The sequence below is a fragment of the Nipponia nippon genome, unplaced genomic scaffold (genome assembly GCF_047370975.1).
Source record: "Nipponia nippon isolate SJK-2023a ecotype South Korea unplaced genomic scaffold, ASM4737097v1 scaffold_3, whole genome shotgun sequence".
Taxonomy (NCBI): domain Eukaryota; kingdom Metazoa; phylum Chordata; class Aves; order Pelecaniformes; family Threskiornithidae; genus Nipponia; species Nipponia nippon.
In genome coordinates, this window is record NW_028262347.1 from 11,884,252 (window position 1) to 11,906,735 (window position 22,484).

The window sequence follows — 22,484 nt, forward strand, 5'->3', positions numbered from 1 at the left end:
TATTCCGTGTGACCCTTCTAAATTAACCGTAAACTATTTATGAAAGAAATTTTCCCAGTTTATCTAAGTAAGACAAAATTTAACGTGCTACTGTGTTGAGAATGAAGGCCTCAAGCAGGAGATTATGGATCTAAATTTGAAGACTTTCTCCCATTTTTGTTCTGATTTGATTTATACAGTTGTCTCATTTATATTGTATAGTGTTTGCTAAATATAACACTTGTCTTTAATTACTTGGATTACTGATGGAAAAGAAGAGTTTTCTTTTCAATGTTGCACAATCACCCTCTACTCCTTTTTGTCTCAACATTCTTATTCAGATTGTTATCGTGGCAATGGCAAGAGTTACATGGGGAATCTATCCAAGACAAGATTTGGGCTAACTTGCTCCACATGGGACAAGAATATTGAAGACTTACGTAGGTGTGTACATACAAAACAGAAAGAGATGGTTCAGTGAGTCCTGAATAAATACTGCCTCCAGATGGCATCTCTTTTTCTTCTGCAGTGATTCTAAAATAGCCCCTTATGCCCTGGAGCTTTAGTATCTTTTTTTTTTCTTCTTCTTCTTTTTTTTTTTTTTTTTAATTCTCTCGGTGTTTAAATATATTATGCAACATGTCTTTGTTCAGGCTAACCACTAATTGCAGGCTTTGGGATATTTCTTAGTGTTTAGTTTACTGGCCTAGTTTACCCCATCTTTGTCCTTGAAAATTTTGTTCTATGAGAGGATAGCAGCAATAAAGCAGGAAATGTTATCTCATCAATCTGATTTCATAGCTCATGCTGCTTCAAGCAGGAGGTTGGACTTGAAACCACCTAAGGTCCCTTGCAGCCTGAAACTGAATCTTGAGTCTACGATCTAATGACACTGACATCAAATGCCATTAAAGCGACTTGCAATTTCTGTTGTTTATCATTACTTTGGCTTCATATTCAAGTAGCAGAAATGGCAAGTTGCTTTAATTTATCTGTGTCGTGGTTTAACCCCAGCTGGCAACTAAGCACCACACAGCTGCTTGCTCACTCACCCTCAGTGGGAGGGGGGAGAGAATTGGAAGGGTAAAAGTGAGAAAACCTGTGAGTTGAGATAAGAACAGTTTAATAATTGAAATAAAAGAATGTAAAATAAAATAATAGTAACAACAACAACAACAATAATAATAATAACAATTGTAATGAAAAGGAAGACAACAAAAGAGAGAGAGAGGAACAAAACTCAGGAAAAACAAGTGATGCAACTGCTCACCACCTGCTGACTGATGCCCAGCCAGTCCCCGAGCAGCGATCACTGCCCTCGGGCCAACTCCCACCAGTTTATATACTGAGCATGACGTCATATGGTATGGAATATCCCTTTGGCCAGTTTAGGTCAAGTGTCCTGGCTATACTCCCTCCCAGCTTCTTGTGCACGTCCTTGCTGGCGGAGTATGGGAAGCTGAAAAGTCCTTGACTTAGTATAAACACTGCTTAGCAACAATTAAATCATCAGTGTGTTATCAGATTACTCTCATGCTAAATCCAAAACACAGCACTATACCAGCTACTCAGAAGAAAATTAACTCTATCCCAGCCAAAACCAGGACAATTTGTTAAAGTAAAAATGAATCAACAGTAATTACGAAAGAAGTTGTGAGTTTCCAAGACTTTTTCAGCTATGTCAGGATCCTCAGTGTTGTCTCTGCTGGTTCAGAGCAGATTAATAAATCTCAGGAATGACAAGAACAATGACTTCCAGGTACCGCACAAAGTTAGAGATTCATCAAAAATTTTGCTATATATGAGATATTACACACATTAGTGGCCCAGATGGAAAGAGTTTTCCCTTTGTTTTCCTTTAGTTTCTAAAGTCAGTGTGATTATGTCTATGTTACTTTTGATACTTGTTCTTGAGTTAGTGCTCATGATCACCACAGTAATAGTGCCCAACATATTAGCCATTCCCCTCTGGAATTTGGCTGTCCCTGATTCCTGCTGCTGACTCGATGGTCAGTCAGGTGAAGGCATGCAAGTCAGTAAGTCAGCCTTTGGGGAAGCTGTATTGCAAAAGGCAGACTTTCAGTGGCACTGTCTGGAATCACCAACTGGACTATACATGATTTTCCCTACACAGGATCAGAGACAGCATACGTATTCCAGTGTCCTGTCCATGTAAGGGAGCCAGAGGTTTAAGTTCATGACTTCTGAGAGCTCTGATAAGTCTTCAATTAGCTGTGAATGAGACAGCTTGAACCAACTGGGTGCTTGATGCAATTGCATTCATATAATCTTGAGCACAGATCAGCCTTTCTTCTCTTACTCCCACAAATTTTCCATCTGGGAACTTCTTTGGGGAGTTATTTGTCTCACTTCAGCAGTTACTCTGGTTATGGGTGTGCTAGAAGCAGCATGCGTGGTTGGTTATGAACTAAAAGGGCAGTGCAGCTGTAACTTAGGCAACCTGTATGCTTCTGTCTGACAAGCCAGAAATAAACAGCTCGCTCTGCTTCAGATTGTCACCCCAAACTTTCACCTTTAAAGTGCCTCATGTAGGTTTGCAACTTAGGTGACCTATCACTGCAATTTGTCTGAGCCATTCATCCCTCTCCTTGCCTGCTGCTCAGTCTTGTTATCTTTCTTGCGTTTGTCTTTCCTTTGCCTGAGATTCAGCTTTCTTTGCAGATTCAGTGCTCCCTTGTGCTAACTGTTAATCTGCAGGGTACCTGTGCTCTCAGAGGGGCCTGCAGATTCACTGAGGGCAACACAGATGCTTTTCTTATCAGTGTAAAGATCCCTCCTCAGGGTATCCATGGATTTTAGCTCGAGTGGGAGATCTAGAAACTTCCCAGCTGTCTGGTGGACACAGTGCTTAAAAACCAGAGGAAACTTGGACCCAGATCCAGCAAATATTTGGGTCTCATCTTCCCTTTGATTTTAACCAGCCCTAAACCCTGACCTGTAGGCTTCTCAATCAGCTAATATTACAATGTGGAGCAAAGCAACATTTAACCTTTGAAAATTTGGGCTATAGAATAAAGCTTTTCAGCACTTTGAATTTTTTTTTCCCTGTAGGCATATACAAATATTCAGAGAACCAGATGTTAGTAAACTGAAGAAAAACTATTGCCGCAATCCAGATGATGATTTTCATGGTCCCTGGTGTTACACAGATGATCCTCTTGTTCCCTGGGATTACTGCCCTATTTCTCGATGTGAGTACTTGGTATGCCTCAGGCATTGTCAACTGTGCAGTCCCAGTGAAGCCATGGTGTCACATGTGTATACATACCTTTCTGTTGTCACTTGTGGCAGCAGAAAATATGTAATTCTACCAAGAATCAATTTTGCATGACTGAAAAGAAATGGACAGAAACTGCTTGTGCAATATATGAACAAGGGGTCCTTTTCCTTGACCAGCTTGGAGATTTCAAGGCTTATTTATGCAGCAGGAGCATAAAAGGGCTATTACAGATGGTCAAACATTTTCCAAAAGATCTAGCTATTGAATGAGGGCTGGATGGAGACAAAGAATTGTCTAGTGGTCAGAATGCTGGCTGTGGCCTCAAGAAACCCAGGGACAGTTATCTTCTGTGCTACAAGCTTCATCGTCTCTTTATGTGATCTGTATCTGTTTGTAAAGTTAGGATAACTCACTATATATATGCTGAAGTGTGTATGTGCTATATAGATTAGATTCGGCTTTCAGATGTTTATGGGATGATTTAATTCCTGGCAAGAATTAGGAACATCACTTCTCCAAAGTTGCATGTTAAAATCTGAATAGCTTAAATAAACAGAATTAAAAATCCTAGGGAACTCAGTAATAAATTGACATTAAGTGGAAAAAGATTTATGCTGAAAAATGTGCAATTCACATTTATGTTCAAAATTTTTCTCTTCAATTCTTATTTCTAAATCACTGCGCCAGCTATCCTGGGATAACATTTAAATGGTAAATCAGGCTTTTGAATACGTCTGTGATCTCTAGAGGTTAAGAATAATGTTACATTCATTCCTGGCAGCAATCTGCTGCATTTCCTCATAGTCTGAACTGCAGCATCTCTAAGAGGTGATATTTGAAGTCTCAGGTGATATTTTGGCATCTATGCGAAGAGTAAACAAACTGCGCAAAAGTTTATTTATGTCAGCGTAGATAAAGACCAACAGCTGAAGAAACACAAATTTTATTCGCTCACTCTGAGTTCATTATCTGGATCTATGAATTCCTAAGGAAATATTCACAGCAAACATTTGTAGGGTATATGGCAATGGTGAGTAGTATGATTTCTGGAATCAAACTCCAGAGCTGGCATATGTCTGTTCTACAATTGTAACTCTTATGGACTAGTATTAAACTACTAGTAGCTCACTCAGGTACTGATAACCAGCTTAACCAGTACAGAGAAAATGCTGGCAGTTCCCAAGTGTATTTACTTGGTGCCTTTAACTGGTCTCTTCAAACTGCACTATATATATATATATATATATATTTATATTTATATGTATACATACATACATACATACACATAGATGCATATGTGTATACGTACACATGGAAATTTAACTGTATATAACTGTATACCTTTATATATATATATATATATATATATATATATATTTGCTTAATGTTGGAAATCTAGTTGGATGAGTGTTTAAATTTTGCCTGTGCAAATTTTCAGTAGCTGCATGTGACTTCACTGAAGGCCAAAATTTTGAACCAAGTTTAAGCAACCTTGTTGTAACTGTATTTTGACTTACACTGGATGGAAGACTTTGGGGAACATGTTTTCATAAGGATAAGTTTTTGCTGATAGCAACATAAAAGGACTTTTGAAGTTTCAAAGTTTTTTAAGGAAATTAGAAATTTTCATTAAATCTGATTTGGATTTAATTACATGACTTCTTCAAGAAGAAAAATGCTTGAAACTCCTGTTGCAAAATGTTTAATTCTTATTTCATTCTATTGGAATGAAATTCTACCTTCTTGTTAATCCTTACCAAATTGTGCTTTTGCAGACTATTAAAGAAATCATTGAAGTTTAAAACTTTTTGAACTATTAAAATTAACAATATGTCATTTGCTGACTATTTTTACTCAGTTTTTAGATTTATTTTAATTTTGCGTTATGGCTATCTTATGTGTCTGTCTAGGTGAAGGTGATACAACTCCTACTACAACCAGCTTGGATGGTAAGTAAGTTTGCAGATGTACTGTGCAGTGCATGTATCGTATCCTTTAAGACTAGCCATTTCTTTCTGATTGGGAAACAAGAGAAAGATCGGTTAAAGATACAAAAAAACATAGAGCTTGGGGAAAATTGCTTTTACATGAAGAAAATGTGGAATAGCTTTATTATACTATTTTATTTATTCTCACTGTCCTCTTACCAGTGGTGTGATATGGTAATAATTTTCAATGTTTGCTTTATAACCATGTAAATCTCTGAAAAACCTATTTAAATATATGCATTTTATATTCCCTGTGAATATCTATATAGAATGACCCAGCTTCACTGGAGTAGTTTTGATGCTCTAGAAATATATTTCATTAGAGCAGGAAAGTTAATCCGTAATAAATATTGACCTTCTTGTGGTCCTTATGTGCAGCTGTACAGGTTTCCTACCGCTGTTTTTAGTAAAATGTGATCTCTGGACCTGCTTTCAGATACTGCCATTCCTTGTGCCTCAACAAAACATTTGAGAGTTGTAAATGGAATCCCAACACAAACTAACGAAGGATGGGTGGTTAGTTTGACATACAGGTAACTATCACTTTGATTAGAAAGACAATATGTCTACTAGGATATTTGTTTTGGAACTGTAGAAAAGGTTGACCATAATAAGAATATTTCTAGATCGCAGTTAAATTCTGTAAAAGCAGAAAATCAGCATTCCTGGAACATCAGGTGATTCCATAGTATTCACTCTGTCAGTGAAATATTTATATTTTCATTATCACTAACTTACACACATGAGCTTGTAAAACATTCTTAGTGTTCTGCTCTTTCAATTAGCTACTGCAGACCTTTTCATAACATTGACTTAGCATCCAGCATTAAACTGTTTATGTCAGAGGCTGTTACAAAAAAAAATTAGTTTCATATCAATATTTTCAATTTAACAGCAGTGCATTTAGTTGTGAAGTGTTGGATTTATACCCGTGTCATATTTAGCTTTCTGCTCATATCGTTGCATGCAATTGAAATGCATTTGGTATTAATAGGGAAATCCTTTTCATTCTGTAAAACAAGACCTTAACATGTGCAGCTGGAAATGTGTATTACATTATGGCAGACCTTAATTTGCTACTGTGTAAAAGCCAGAACACAGAATTACAGTTTCCTATGTTCATTACTCTGGTTCATAACTCATCAGCTGGAAGTGTGAATCATTAATGTATAACAGGAGATACATGTCACGCATCAGCCCTGTATCTTCTATAATTTAAAAAAAAAGTAAAAAAAAAAAAAAAGTCTTTTTTGTCTGCTGGTATAGACTAAAGTACAGCTCATTTCTATTAGCTTATGATTCATCATCTCTTTTAAAACCGTGTTGTAAATTAGGTCTAAAATGAAAAATTGGAGTAAAGGAAAAGGCAAAAAGCCTATTTTCTACATTGCTTCATTGCTAGAGAAATTCTGGCGGTCCTTCCCATCCTTGGTAATCTTTGCATCTTATGAGCTCCAGTCAGAACTAGACCTTTCTGGAAGTCTAACAGATAGTCCAGAAAGACATTTCTAGATGAACACCACTCTGTTCCTAGACTAAATAACCAGATATGTGGGCTGAATCACTCTCTGGAAAAGTTTCTCTTTCCACTATTTTTGAAGCAGCCTTGATGTCTGAGGAATTTTTAGACAGGTAAGGTGAATTACATCTGGGTGCCTAAAATTTAAATAACTAATGTTAAGGTAGTTGAACCTGGATTTTGTGCTATGCAACAAAATTCCATTAAGCAGATGAGTGCTTAAATGATTGCAGATTCTTTTATGAAAAAGGGATTCCTGGGATACCACAGCAGCAAAATATATTTTTAAGTATTACATGTGGGCATAAAAATGTAGTTTTATTTTGTATTGTTACCAAGGAAGCAAATAGAATGTTGTCTGAAACAAAATCTTAATGGCTTCAGGACTTTCTGTAAAAAATTAACTGTACACCTCAAAATGGAATTGCCATGTCTCAGTGGTAAAGGCTTAGTGATACTTAGAAACTTATATTCATATTTGGCAACCAAGGCTCACGTCTAAATGTTAAATTAATCAATGACATATTTTCTTATATATCCAATCCAAATTCTGTTATCAGGTATATTTAAATACATTTGGATGAATTTCACCTATTTCATGGAATCAGCTCTGGATTTGTGCCACATTTAAATAATAAGTTTAACCTTCCTATGTGTACTAGTCAATCTTCTAAAGCAGATGATGTGATCTTGTAAATTCTTTTTGATAATTAGGAATGCAAACATAATATGCAAGAACACATTTATATTCCTGATTGTGACATTTTTATAATAAAACTGGGCAGAGTCTATATTTTAAGAAGAATCCAGCCTTTTGGACCAGATATTTTGTTCCTCAACCAAAACACAATCAAAAAAAAAAAAAAAAAAGGAGGCAAGCATCTGTGTTTTCTGCTGTCTTTGAACTCCATATAGAGTCTGGGCTCCTTCCAGCAGTTTTTTGCAAAGCTTTGAACATTTGTGTGATTTGAATTTATAAATTGTGAGATTTTAAGCTTTTCCCAAATTGCTGACAATTCTGATTCACTTTCCACAGAGCTGCAGAAAATAAATGTGATTTTGGAGGCACAAAGAAGGAAACTAATTAATCTGCATTCCACAGTCGTCTTTATTTTTGAAAGGACTGTCATGCTTAATTGCTTTAATTTTACTTGATATATTATGCTGCAGGTTTTCTATAATCACATGTAGGATGTCATACATTGCAGATTGTTTCCAACTGAAGTATGTGGGGACAGAAATCTCATAGGGCTGGTAATCAAATAGGAACTCTCCACCTTGAGGTCAATGCTTTGAATAATACCTACATGAATAATGGCCAAATGTTGTTTACATCTGGTGGCAGTTTGGGGACTTGCTTGAATGTTTCAGTCCAGTTCTTATTACAAAGAATGTTAGCTTTTTTTTTTTTTTTTTTTTAAATTAGGTCTTATTATAAATTCAACTTTGAAACCACTAAATGAACAAAGTAACTGAATTTCTCTTTCCTCCTGGTTTATTCATATTGGCGTAAATCTCTGCAAAGTCACGCTACTATAAGTGTTGAAACTGTAGAGCAAAGGGACAGAGACATGTTTTCGCAGGCTGTCAGTCAGCCACCTTTCACCAGCAAACATATGTGGGGAGCAAAAGTATTCTTTAAAGTTTTTGACTATGTAGAAACTAGCATTATTACTTTTTAAAATTTATTTCTTTTTCTTCTTTTTCTTTTTTTTTTTCTCTCCCCCTAGGAATAAGCATATCTGTGGAGGTACTTTGATAAAGGAAGAGTGGGTTCTAACGGCAAGGCAGTGTTTCCCTTCTCGGTACAGTAGTCTGTAGCTTTGCAATATTGAAATACATCTATTTTCAGGGACTTATAAGCACAACATTTCTTCAACTTAAATGTAGCATTCTTCCCTCCTGTTTGGCTTTAGCACTGCTTTTCTGATGTAAAAGTCCTGTGGGACCTTGGTATTTTCTGTTATTATTGTTAATCTAAAAGACCTCTAGCTATTTTACATAGAAGTATAAATATGTTTTCCAAATGTAATGGTTAGACAATTGCGTCTTTATGAAAATAATCTTGTGCTTCTTCTTAACTGGACAGAATAAAATAGAAAACTTGGGTAAATATCAGAAAATTCAAAGGTTCATACCGTCCAAGGATCTAAATGTTTGGATACTGTTAGGAAAAAAATTAGATTTTAGTAACAATTAAAGATAAAATTATGTAGTGGCTTCAGACCAAAAACTTACATCCAAGCAGGTTGACTTTGGAATAGCAGTTGGCAGCATAAACCCATTTCTGGTGAACAGTATTAGTTAAGATCTTCTAGCATAATCATCATAATCAGAGTTTTTTTGAGTTATTTTATTATACACTCACGAAAATCCTAATAAACTTTGCCTCATTTAGGTACAAGGATTTGAAAGACTACAAAGCCTGGCTTGGAGTCCATAACATCAAAGGAAAGGGAGAGGAGAAGCACAGACAAGTTCTGAATATCTCCCAGCTGGTATATGGCCCCGCAGGGTCAGATTTGGTCTTACTGAAACTTAGCAGGTTAGTAGCTATTATTGCCAATTCCAGGATTTTCAACTGATGAATGAGATTCTTCCTAAATAAGATTTGCAAATTCAGTTCTCTACTTTCTCTGATACTGTAGATGATTTCTCCATGGGGTAAGCTTCCAATTGTAAGAAATTTTACTTAATATATGCAAAAAAGTTCATCTACCTTCCTCAGAAAACAGATGTTACTTCTGACAAATCATGCCTACTTTTTTTCCTGATAACCAGGTTTAGGTTTGTTGGGAGGTCAACCCGCATTGACTAGTATATGGTTTTAATTTATAGAATAAGCACCAGATTGTAACTGAGATCCTTTTGTATACATGAGCTTTCAAACATTCTCCATATTAGCAAAACTATATATTCAAATGAAATGCCATCATTACTTACTTTTAAGATGAAAACCCAAGTTAAATAGCATAAAAATAGTGACAGCATTTCAAGAAATCTTTTGACAGTTAACAGCTGTAGCACAAAAAATAGGTAGAAGAATCCATCATATTCTCAAAGATGGAAAAGAAAGGAAAAGAATTGGCACAGTTTTTAATTGCTGTGGTCTATAGTAGATTTAACATCATTTTTAAGACACATTTTAGAAGGCTAAGTAAAATCCATTATATCTATTATTTGTTTTCTCTTTTCAGACCTGCCATATTGACAAATTTTGTAGAAATAATTCGATTGCCCATTTCTGGATGTACCATTCCAGAGAAGACCAGTTGCAGTGTTTATGGATGGGGATACACTGGATGTAAGAAACTATTTTTAAAAACTAAATGAATACGTTGACAGCTTACTTCCTCTTGTCATTATAGGTGAGGCTGCTGGTATTGCCTGATGCCATGGTTGTCCAACACTTTTTGTTATAAAATGCATTTTCAATTTTTTTCTAATTTTGTAAATCTTTGAGCATTTTATCTAAGATCATTTATTAGGAAATATTTACTAGTACTCCATCCTTTTTTTTTTTTATTCAAACATTTTAAAGAATGAACTAGAGAAAAATATTGTTCTACACGTTTAAAAAATCTGGCAAAATTGTTTTGTAGAGTTCTAACCCTTTTTTGAAAAATTCTGATTCATCTCCTTGAGCAGTCTCTTTCTGTAACCCAAAGCAGGCTTCCCTGTGGAAAAACTAATACAAAATCATGTAATCAAAGACATAATTAACATACACAAAGACAGTGAACTAAGGATGCACAGGCAGCTCTAAGTCTGGCATTTCCTAACTTTTGAGTACTTGACTTTGCAACCTTACTAATGTTTATTAAACACAGTTTTTGTGTGAAGTAAATACAAATATGTGGGAGAACAGACATTTATTTAGTCTGGTAAATACTATATCTGGCTAATTATGTGTTGATGATAAAGTTAATAGCTGCCAGTTGACAATAATTACTCCAATAATTACTGTGCTCAAATGTCATTTTGCCACAGACCCTGAGTAAGCAGCAGCAACATACTCACGCTGTCTTGGAACCAGAGCAGAAACTAGACTGTAATTCTGAGGCTCTCTTCCTTGTAACCATTACTCTGCATTTCTTTGTGGGTGGCATGTAATCTGTACCAGCCCTCTCCCAGATTGCCTTTGATGTTCCCAGCATGGCCATATTAGCCACCCTCTGGGGGGAATGGCTGTCTGGGGGACAGGGAAGTCAGGCTGGAGCATGGTGCAGCATCACAGGAAAGCTTAGCTTAAGAGAACTGATAAGGAATTTGCAATGTTGTGGAGTTATATAATACGGTAAATACATAACATCTGTCATCCAAGGACTTTGTGCTGTATTTCATGCACTACTTAATATAATCCTCACAGCATCCTACTCAGGGAAGGAAGAAGTGTCATAACCATTTATTTGTATTCAAGAAAGCAGGATAACAATTCAGTGAAGGGCAAGATTGGCATTTTGTTTTGATGGCTGTGCAGGGAACAGGCAGGTCCAGGCCCTTTATTCACCTTCGCAGTTTGTACAGACTAGTCTTTCAATATGTAGAACAAGAGCAAGCTCCACAGGGCTCCTGCTTCCTGACCTTCACACTGATGAATGGAGATTGCACAAAGCTGTGGCTCTGCCCTTGCAGGCACAAAGTCATTCAGTATATAGCTGAGAGTACAGAACCAGAAAAACTCTGCTCTGCTACAGTATTTTTCAAGTCACGCATCCTTCCCTAGGCCATGGCAGGCACTGCTACATGTTAATTCCCGTTTAAGGCAGGGGGCAAAATCCTCACTCCACTGATGGAGTTCTGAAGCTCACTTTTTCTGATTTCTGTGACATGACAGGGCAAGCTGGTGGCGGACTGTAGAGTAAACCCAGTTACCTAGCACTTTCTTCTCATACAAAAAACTTCTCCAGATATTCTCAGAGAACTGATGTGCACCAAATAAATTTCTTGCAAATCTCATTTGTAGCGAATATAAGAATTCCAAAAGACAAACTTATAATAACAGTGAAGCTGGACAAAAATCTGAGTACTGGAGAGAAAGTACAATAACTGAAGTTACATGAGTACATTTATCCAGACTGCATCTTCAATTTTTTTTTCTCCCTAAAATAGAATAAAGTTCTCATTCTCTTTTCAATCCTAGTAATTAACTATGATGGCCTTCTCCGAGTAGCAAACCTGTTTATTTTGGGAAATGAGAAATGTAACCAATATCTCAAAGGGAAAATCACTGTGAATGAGTCAGAAATCTGTGCTGTGGCTGAAACCATCGGTGCTGGGCCTTGTGAGGTAAATATTACATTTCCTAATACATTCTTAGTAGCCATCAACTGTGCTATTTCTCTCCCAGAAATAATTTACTAGAGTTTTTTATAATTATTCTCTCTGCATTAAATGTGTACACAAAAAATGATTTTAATCTTTTGCCTTGGAAAATGACTTGTGTTTCTAGTCATCAATTTTCTGCCAGAGTGCAGGAAGATGTTCCTTTTCTTCAATTTCATTGTGCCACCACACCAGTAAAAGATTTACATGAATGTTAAATATACTGATGTGACTAAACACTTTTCTAGACTGAGATAAATTTGTGTTCTGTATAATAAGGGCTAAAAGTGAACTGTGTGCTAAAAACAGCAATGTATTTTTATTGAGTAGAATGCAAAGGCTGGAGCAAATTTAACTACTTAGGTGAGGACTTGCATGCAAATTACAGAGTCACTGCTCAACAAAGTTGATAAAGTTATGAAAGAAGGAGAAAGATTCAAAAATGTGCTGACGTTCAGCATTAATCAGAAGGCTGGAGCATTTGGTCTCCCTAATCAAACCTGAACAACTTATCAGCAAGGACAGGAGAACCTCTTCAGTGAAAGTGTAGTTTGATACAGTTATTTTGCTTGGGTCTAGTTTTTATGATGGAGAAAAGACATCTGAGGAGAAATGCTGTGGATCATTTATTACAGGAAGATATAATTTTTTGTGTGGAAAATCTGCCTGATGAGATGATGTCTAGAAGGAGGGCAGTCATGAGTATTATTATGAATTTAATATGTGGAGTAGAATAGATGATTTCCTAATAATGTTAACAGAACAGTGAAATTTTCCCTACCTGGGGGTACTACCAAACCATGGGGAAATGAGGTCTTCATCAGGCTGAGGCCTCTTCCATTTAATATTAATATTCTAAAGGATAATTTTGTTATTACAAAGTATTTTCTTCAAAATCAAATATTTAATCATAAACGAGCTCTTAGACACGTCAAGTCTTATAAATGAAACATCTGCATGGAAGTCTGCTGGAGATCCTGCACTTTGTTTTTGCCCGCAAAAAAAAAATGGACTGAATTAATATTAGCAATCAGTCTTAATCACTGCATTATTTCCTGCTCCCTGAGGTTCTCTTTGAAGCTACTTTCTTCAGCAGAGAACAAGCAGAGAAACAAAATCAGATTGGCAGGTGAAACTCCACGCCTGAAAGTGTTTTATGAGCAGCTCTGATGGTACTGACATAGTTCATTGTTCATGTGGGAACTAATCTGCTGTCAGTCAGAAAAAAAAGCCCAAACCAAATAAAGGTCAAGCATTGTTGTTTCTCTGGTGATCCGGAGAGAATACAATGCTAATTGTCAGCTTTTATTTTTTGAAACAATGTCTCACAATCCGATATGAACATTTACTGTCTAGTTTTGCAGCTAGTTTGCTAGGTTCAGTGTATCTTGCCTGGGTAAAAACTGCAGTATCTATGTTCAAGTCCCAAATCTATATGAATGTACTAAATTACCATTTCAATTTAATTTAGACTGGATATATTTTAGTGCTAAATAAGATGCCGATCCGAGTTGGTCATAGTCCAAATTTTCACTGAATGCATGTACTGGTGCATAGATGTCTCATTCATTCAGAATAATGAAAAAGAATATTTTAACAAGTTATGTCTCAAAATTATGTCTACAAAATATTACCTTTTATTATGTTTGGCATTTCCCCCACCCCCCTACCCCCCTGCCTATTAGTACACATAGATTCCTGAAGCCTTGCAACATGATTGACTGACAGAAGGATATTAACCTGGCTCTCTCAGTAGTCTTTGATGCAAAGCTGGTTATCACAACAAATATGTTTATCAGTCAACTCACTTTCTGCTCATCTGATTTATATACATGTAAACAAATATTATGTTTGCAGGTAGCTGAAAGAGGAGAGTAAGATCTGGTAGTCTGAAGTCACCAGACTCACATGTAAAGATGGATCATAAGGTTTAATTTGCATAGGAAGAAACCAAAGGTCAAAGGCCAACCGTAACGTTGGTTTGCATAAGTTCTGGTTGTGAAAAACATTGGAAGCTGGTTTTTGTCCTATGGCAAGAACAACTCTATTGCCTGTTCATTGAGCTAGGTCACCACCGAAAGAAACCAGTGAGTAGGAGACAGGTGAGAGCTGTGTCTTGAAGCATTTTGAGAAGTGACATTCTTCATGTTTATTTTTTCCTAGCGAGATTATGGTGGTCCCTTAGTTTGTGAACAAAACAGGCTGAAGATAGTAGTTGGTGTCATTGTTCCTGGCCGCGGATGTGCCATTCGAAATCGTCCTGGGATTTTTGTTCGGGTCTCATATTACTCCCGGTGGATACACAAGATTATGATGACCTACAGAAAACCCTGAAAAACTCAACAAATTCCATTCAAAGAAAGATTTTGGACAACATGGAATTAATGTGTAATGTAAAGATCAAAATTTTTTTAACTACTTGATAGTCAAGTTTGTTGAGCTTCTTTTAATATTTATGTGTGTTTTTAGTGTTTTTGTCTATCAGTGTTGTTTTATAAATGTTGGAGTGACTTACAGTATATGCAAGTATGGTGACATATCTCCTGAAGATACTTGAATGGGTATACAATTTTGCAAAGGTATTGTTACTGGATGATAAATGGTTTTGTAGAAATAGATCATATGTCCTCTTTTATGCTGCTCTTCAGATTATCTTAGAAGGAGAAACAAATTATAATTTTATTTAACACATCTTATTCTTTCTATGAGCCATATATTTCTCTTCATATATGACAAAAGACCTACTGAGAGATATATGCATATGTCAAGGACAGCATATATGATCGCATTTCTCTTCCCCACTTATAAGAGGTCAAAGATTTCAATATTTCATTTAAAAAAAAAAAACTCTTTAGAAATTAATCTTTTCATTATTGATGGACTTTGGCAAGCCTGCCATAAGCAGAGTTCTCAGAGAAGTCAATATCACTTCCTTTTACACAGTGGTTATAGACTCCAGTTCTGCACTTGGTTCCTTCAGTGTGTATGTGGTCCCCTAACATATCTCAAAAACCTTTTTGGATGAGGGAAGAGCCGCAGAAGTGGATTGGTTAGTAAACTATTGATCATTTGTTTAAAGTTAGTCCCAGAAATAACTGTGAAAAATTTCATTTCATCCAGTTTGAAATATTAATCCTGATTAGCTACTGGCAGACTTTGGCCATTAAAAGACATTTCAGTCAAATGCCCAAATCTTTCTCGACAGACAAGTGTTAAAAATTCAGCTGATTCTAGTTATTTCATGAAAGTAACTCTGTATTTACAGCAGGAAAAAAAAAAGATTTGAATCTGGCACCTGGCTGAGAGACTTAATACTGGGAAAAGTAAGTTATACATTAATAATCTTTTCAGAGACTTAAGATCTTTAATAAAAACTTACCTAGATTTGGACAAAATTATATCCTTTGTATAATTCCTTTCAGGGTAATAAAATTACTGCAGAGATTGATATGATCTTGTACGTAATAGGGAAAACATCACCAATAGTTTGGCAGTTTGTTTCCTGCCTGTATGTAGAACCACCATTTTCCTCTATGTTGATGGGGAAAGGGAACAAATAATCAGCATCTATGAAAAGCGCTTGTTCTCCTTTAGGCATTTAGTTGTAAGGCTGGAAGTATTATACAAATATGTTGTTATAGGTGGCACCAATTACCCTGTAATTTCTGGAAAACTGATACAACAAATATCCAATTGTTAGTTTTACTACTGTACCTGTAATCACATAAGTAACTGCACTGTTACTTCACTTGTGACTATGTAATTGTATATGTTTCCAGTAACAAATTGTATGGTATATGTATCATATCTAACTGCATAGCCGCTAAGCTGACATCATGGTGTAGACATATAAAAGGACATTTTATTCAGAAGACACAGGGTTGAATTCTGCCCTGGCAGAAAGTAACCACTTCAGGGGAGCTGTCTTGGGAGGCAGCCCTCATGTTGATTCACCAAATTATTTTCTTCAGCAGTGCACTTTGACTTCAGTGGGACTCAAATATGCTTACATCTCCTGGTGAACTGGGATGAGTTTCAGTCCATGCTTAAGTGGCTTGGCCTGCTGAGATTTGTGTCAAGCATCCCGCAGATTCTACTGGCACATAAGAAGTCTTTCAGCAAGCGGAGCTTCTGAAATTCCTCCTGATGTAAATAGTCTCTTTGGACAAGATGCAATTTCTCTGTACAGCAGATCTGAGGTTGTGGATGCTATGCAGTCTGTCTGGTTCTATTCTGGCTGCCTCTGAAGGCTTTATGCTCCTTTTGGGCTCTCTTACTTACCAGGCCTAAAGAGGGCAGGATTTAGCCTGATGTATTTACAGTTAATTATTGCCATGTATGTGAAGAGTGTATTCTTACTAAGTATATACTGACCATATCTTATTGAAAGGATTAACTTTTTAAGACAGACTTTTGAAAAACTCCGAGTGAGTTTTGTTTTCAGTCACAAGTAGAATGTGGATGAAATATATAATTCCATGTTCACTCTTTGTATTTTAAGAATTGTTACGTGCTCACTGTATTATATTTGCAGGCATTTTGTTATGTCTATCTAAAAAAATCAAATCCTAAAATATTTTAGTTATACGCTTCTGCTGTGCAGAAGACTGTGATTTTTATATATATATATACACATATATATATATATGATAAAAATACTGTTTTTTGTTAGACAACGTGTAAGGATTTTTACCTGTTTGTTCTGGGCAGCGCCTCAGTGAAATAAATTGTGCAGAGTTGATGCTCCAGAACTTAACATGTTTGTATGCACTTGCTTATCAGGTGCTCTTGCTCTCCCTATCTCAGTATGGAGGGCTTGTGAGACTCTGAAGAGCAAGGGAAGAGAAGATTAATGATATGTGGCAATGAATTTGTACTTCATTTATTCCTGTGAATATTTCTTGTTGGTACCAATGGTACTGTACCAGGCAACTGTTATAACTACAGGATTCTCTTAAGAAAGGACACTCTACAGATATTTTTTCACTGTTCTAACATTTTTCTCTCTGTAATAACAAGGGAACCTGATCTAATGCCCATCTAAATTGTTGGAAAGCCTCTTACTAACTTCAGTGAGATCTGGACTTTACTTTGTAGATGTGATTTTATTCGTATTAGAATTAAAGGGTACAGAACTTAAATTCTTATCTAAGGACATTCTTAAACTCCATTGAACTTCATCTTCATTCTCCTTGCTCTAAATAATCCTTGCTCGCTGCAAAGTGTAATAACTGGATATAAAATTTTGGAATTAAAACCTAAGAGCTGATTTTGTGCTACTGAAGTTAGTTTGACTTAATTACTGATTTTCTTTGGGCATTGGAACTGGCTGACACTTCTTCCTTTCATTAATGAAAACATTTGTCCCTTAAAAAAGCTTTTTTCCCTATCTCTTTTTCTCTCATAAACCTCATGACCCTCAGAGAAACTGTAGCTCTCATTGGGAATGTACTGGTTTAGATTTTTGCTGCTACTGCTGAAATCTTCTTCTCTAGTTTAAGATTAAAATTCTCTGAGGCATTCTGCAAACCCTTGCTGCAGGTAATGCCAATGTACTTGACAGAGCTACTCACTTGAGTTAGAGCTTTTCAGACGAGGGTCCAAATATATCTCTGAGGGTCAAAATCTACTCAGGCAAAATGTCCCTTGAAATCAGTGAATGTGATTGCCAAAAGAGCAGGGGCTGAAAGTTGCTCAGTGCTTTTCCCTATGGCCGTGCACTGAACTACATGCATCCTTGTACACTGAAAAGCACACAGATTCCCAACTCCACAGCAACTGCAACAGGAGGTAAGGCTTTATTGCCATCCTTCTGGAAGGCTGGTTGTAAACTAGTTGACCCCCATGGAACCTGTATAAAACCTAATGGATTGGTTGTTTAACCTTGTTTCCTTAGCAATTATTTTCTTCCTCCCTCACGTGCACTGGTATATTACTGTTTTATGAATGTTGGGGCTGCTGGCAGGAACTAACATGGCTTTTCACCCTGAAATTTTACAGTGTTCCTTTTTAAACATACTCTTGGGCATTTATGTATGGTGTTTCCCTGCCTGGGATCTAACTTCAGGGAGCTGCCTGTGGAATTCAGTGTATGATAAGAGTATTTTTTCATATTTAAGTGGGAAAAATAATGCTCCCATTAACTACAACTGGCTGAATGCCTAATGAAAAGGGAACACTGTGGTTATAACTTGTATTACAAATCTTCTGTAATTAACGGCATCTTCATTAGTTAATAAAGTTGGTATTTTTGTAACCTTGTTTACTCTTATTATTCTTAATAAAGTATTTTATAAAAAACAACAGCTTAATTAGCATTATATTTCTTATTTAAAGAAGAAGGTTTGGCACCTCATTGCTAGGCTCCCAATTTTAATTTCAGTGAGGGATTTTAGTGTGCAGAGAAAGAAAGACTGGTACTTTAAAGATATTCATGTGTTCAATTGCACATAAAATGAAAGATACAGCCAAATCCATACCGTGATCCTGCTGAGTCTCCCTGACAGATTCCTGATGGAATTCTGCACTGAGAATGGCCTAAGCTTATTACGAAGAAAGTATATTTGCAGTGGAAAGGGTGTGCTTAACCTAAACATGAATATTTCCCAAGCGGTTTGTAGTTCTGTGCAATTTCCGTATGAGAGGCTTAGAATTTTAAATACTTCTTTTACTATACTTTACACTTCAGGAAAGGGCTCCTCTCACTCTGTCACTTAGTACTACTGGTGGTACATAAGATGATGCAAAGGAGACCAATAACTTGCACAGACCTAGGTGTTGCTGCTGCACTTAACATCAAACCCAGCCAACAGCAATAGCTAGCAAAAGAGGAAACAAGCAACACCCTTCCTAGCCTCCCCAGATTAGTGTCTCTGTCCAGCCGCGTACTGCCAAGCTCCTACAGCATCATGGCATCCTGGTTTGGTAAGTTCAAATAAAGGACAGTAAGTAAGTTCATTACTCCTTTTTCATTATCCAGACGAAATTTCAAAGTTCTAAGCATTGCTGGTTTCACGGAATTTTTGATGATTTAAACATATATTTGCTAACAACTCCAGCTATATCAACAGTGAATCATTCTTCAAATAAACTCACGTGCAAACTGTTTGAAGCCTGATTCTGAATGTTCCATGGTAAACATTACTTTCTTTTTGTTTGCACTCCAAAAAGGAGATTTCCTAATTGATTCATAAAATCAGTGGATTTTATCAGGAACTCCTGAAATCAAAGGGAGACTTGCCAATAACTTCAACCATGCAGGAATGCTTCCAAAGTTATAAAAATCTAGAAATAGTCCATATGTCAAAACCATATCTTGCTATAGTTTTACATTCAAAGTGTTAAGGATGTTCAGGTGACCTATCTACCTCCTGGAAACCATGAGAATTAACTACTTGTACAGCAGTTTGCACAACAAAGATCTACAAAGGGATATTGCCTTCATACTACTTTCTGTTATGGCTTTATCTTTTATAGTTGCAAGAACCCTGTAATCTGCAGATGATAAATGATGAAAACCCACATAGATGCTCAGTACTTGCTTTCTGCTCTTTGTTATTTAACAAGGCTCATGTAAACAGAGCAGGCCATTTAGTAGAGTTCAGTTGTGTATCTACTTTGCCTTCAAAAGCACCGATTTCTGGACAGCTATGTTCCAATAAAACCCACATGCAATAAATAGGAAAGAAAACAGCTGGGAAGAAAAAGGCAAACCATAAAAAAGTTAATATCAAAGTAAGCCCTAAAATGAACAGATAATTTTTTTTTTCATGTTGTCTCAGTTTTTATAACATAGGATATATGGTGTGAAAAGCTGCAATAGAATAGCTTAATAGCCTTAGCTTTCCTAAAGCTGTTTCACTTTGGTTCAGAACACTTGGGAAGGTGCAATGACTTCTCCATATGGTCACAGAGGATGAAGTGAAAGTTACGTTTCTGTGTCTGAGGGCCTGATTCTACTTGCATTGAAATCACTGTCAAAACTCCATCTAGGGCTAACGGGTAGGTCCTAAATCCTCCTTCTAAACCCCTTGGACCTTGTCATGGGGCTGTTTCAGATCCTGACTTACTCAACCACTCAGGGCATGTTCTAGGCTGGTACTGGGTGGCAGAGGAGAACAGCGTATGTTTTACTTCAAACCTGGGCATCAAAGATCCACTGCAGACTATCAACTTTGGGCAGTCAGAGTCTAATTGAATATAAGGATTGGATGATTTCCTTACTATTCAAATATTTTTTGTCATAATAATTATAATAATAATAATTAAAAAAACATGATGGATGCAGTTACTATTAATGTAGTTTTTATACACATAATAATACATTCCTTAGGGAATTCCTTAGGGAAACCCCCCCGCTTGAGCAAAAAACTGTACCACTTCAGAGCCTAAGATATGTTGGTATTTGCTTGAGACAGCTCAAGTTGTGTCTGTTTAAGTTAGTGTTGTCCTCGATTGGGTTATTTGATATATTCTACTAGGAGAAAAAATATATACAGGAGAGTGCAATTCATAGCAATTTTTTAAAAATAAGGCAGGAAATATGGCATTAGCAGCACACATAGGATTAGATGAGGCTAGTGTAAAACACAAACAAGGATATAGTCCTTCTGTCCACTTGAGAGAAGTTTTACCTTGAGTAATATGCGAGTTTATAGTATTTAATTTAGTTCAGATTATACTAAATGCAATTTTTCCAGATGGTTTTCTTTCCCTGAGGATTAATGTCAGCATGATGCACAGACTGAGCAAATATGCATTTACATCAACATTGCTATTACAAACCATGTCAACAATAGTCTCATGTCTTGGGCATAAATATGCCATCTGCTGTTCAGCCTTGTGTTTAACAGTACTGTAACTTCACATAGCAGTTACAAAACTACCATCACATAGTTTCTTCTCTCTTTTTTATTTTTTTTTAATTAAATGAAAGCTCAGAATATTTGCTGTTCAGAGCAGTGTAAGTTGTGGAAGCTTTGCATTAAGCATCCACTTGAAAGCCTGTTTTTCATTGCTGTACATCCTCACGATGCAGCTGAGTCCCAATTATTGCCTGATCCTTCAGTTCTTTGAAGTCTATGTTTCTGTTGGCAAAGTCCCCACATCGCCTTAATTTTTCCTGTTGAACATATTGAGAATATGTCTCTAAGAACACCTGTAGGAGGTGAAAACTCATTGCAGTCCTGAAATACACAGATACCAACCTTCAACTATCCACACTGATGTTCCCAGCTTGCCATCAAGTACATTAACACAGGGAAAGGAATATGCTAGTGGGCTAGATGGCTTCTACACACCCCACATCAGTGAGGTTTGGCCATCCCTGGGGAGGTGCTCCACAGCCCTCTGTACAAAATCGTCCATACATAGCCAGAGGCTTGATGTCACCGAGCACTAAAGCACACAAATTACACATGGACACACAAACAAATGCACACCACACCCACACAAATGCACACAGTACCGTTACAATGGTATCTAGCTGACTAATTCAGAACTTCTTGGTCTACACAGATACTTCAGGAAAAGGGTTATAACCTGGGATTTCCCCTGTCCCCCAGAGCTGTGCTAACTGAAGTGCCTTTGTATAGGAACAGGACAACCTGAAAAGAAAGGTCTTCCTACCAGGAGCACTTATTTCAGTTTGTCTAATAACCAAGAATAACAAGGGGAAGCTTACTGGTGACAGCCAGGAGTATGAATTTTTCACATCCTGAATTTGCACATTTGTGATGGCATAATTCTGTAGTGTAAGCCTGAATTGTGAGAAAAAGTCTTATGTGCCTCAGTTCCTTTGCTCATGCTCTGGATTTGCTGGATCCAAACCAATCCAATTGGTTCTGCAGCGACAGCGTGTTTGCATATGTCTTTGTGTGTGTGCCTGTTAATGTGTGCGTATACACATGTATCTACTCTGCCTGAAGCAATGTAGAAGCTCTGGCATTGATGTTTATTGTCCTGGAAGGAGACAAGTAGACCTGATTGGCGTTCAGCCAGCTGTGTACTGGTTTGGACCCATCAGTAAAACTATAATCTGAATGTGAAGGCCCCAAAAGTCTGGAATTAAAAAGCTCAGCCTTGGCTCTTAAGATGCTCAAACTCTCTAGGGAATCAATACTAATCATTTGCATCTACGCTGCTAATTGAAATGGTGCACAGGCCTTTGGAGACCCTTCTGGATGCTTTTTTTTCCTTTTATTCCACTTTAATTTTGTTAGGTATCACCAGAGGCTGGCCTTGATGTTAAAGCTGTCTTAAAACCAAATATTTTTCCTGTAGAAACTTTCTTCCTTACTGGAGCTGTTTCTGGGCTGTTATCTTAGTTAATTTGGTTAGGAGTCTCTTCTAAAGTTCTGGATGGGTTTTCCAGGTTGACTTCTTACTTTATCTTAGCAGAGAGAATGGGCTGTATTTGTGAGCATGGTGTTCT

The 22,484-nt window shown here is 36.8% G+C and overlaps 1 protein-coding gene across 2 annotated transcripts in view; it reads left to right on the top strand.

Annotated features, from left to right (window-relative positions):
* HGF (hepatocyte growth factor) overlaps window positions 1-18,264 on the top strand; it is a 61,056-nt gene extending 42,792 nt beyond the window's left edge. For both annotated transcript variants that reach the window (XM_009462917.2, XM_087765226.1), the window contains exons 10-18: window positions 321-423; window positions 3,052-3,191; window positions 5,131-5,169; window positions 5,645-5,741; window positions 8,458-8,532; window positions 9,126-9,272; window positions 9,925-10,031; window positions 11,871-12,016; window positions 14,216-18,264. In XM_009462917.2, the coding sequence (XP_009461192.1) occupies window positions 321-423; window positions 3,052-3,191; window positions 5,131-5,169; window positions 5,645-5,741; window positions 8,458-8,532; window positions 9,126-9,272; window positions 9,925-10,031; window positions 11,871-12,016; window positions 14,216-14,386 (1,025 nt within the window). In that variant the 3' untranslated portion in view covers window positions 14,387-18,264. The remainder of the gene's footprint in view (window positions 1-320; window positions 424-3,051; window positions 3,192-5,130; window positions 5,170-5,644; window positions 5,742-8,457; window positions 8,533-9,125; window positions 9,273-9,924; window positions 10,032-11,870; window positions 12,017-14,215) is intronic.
* Window positions 18,265-22,484: the final 4,220 nt, after the last annotated feature.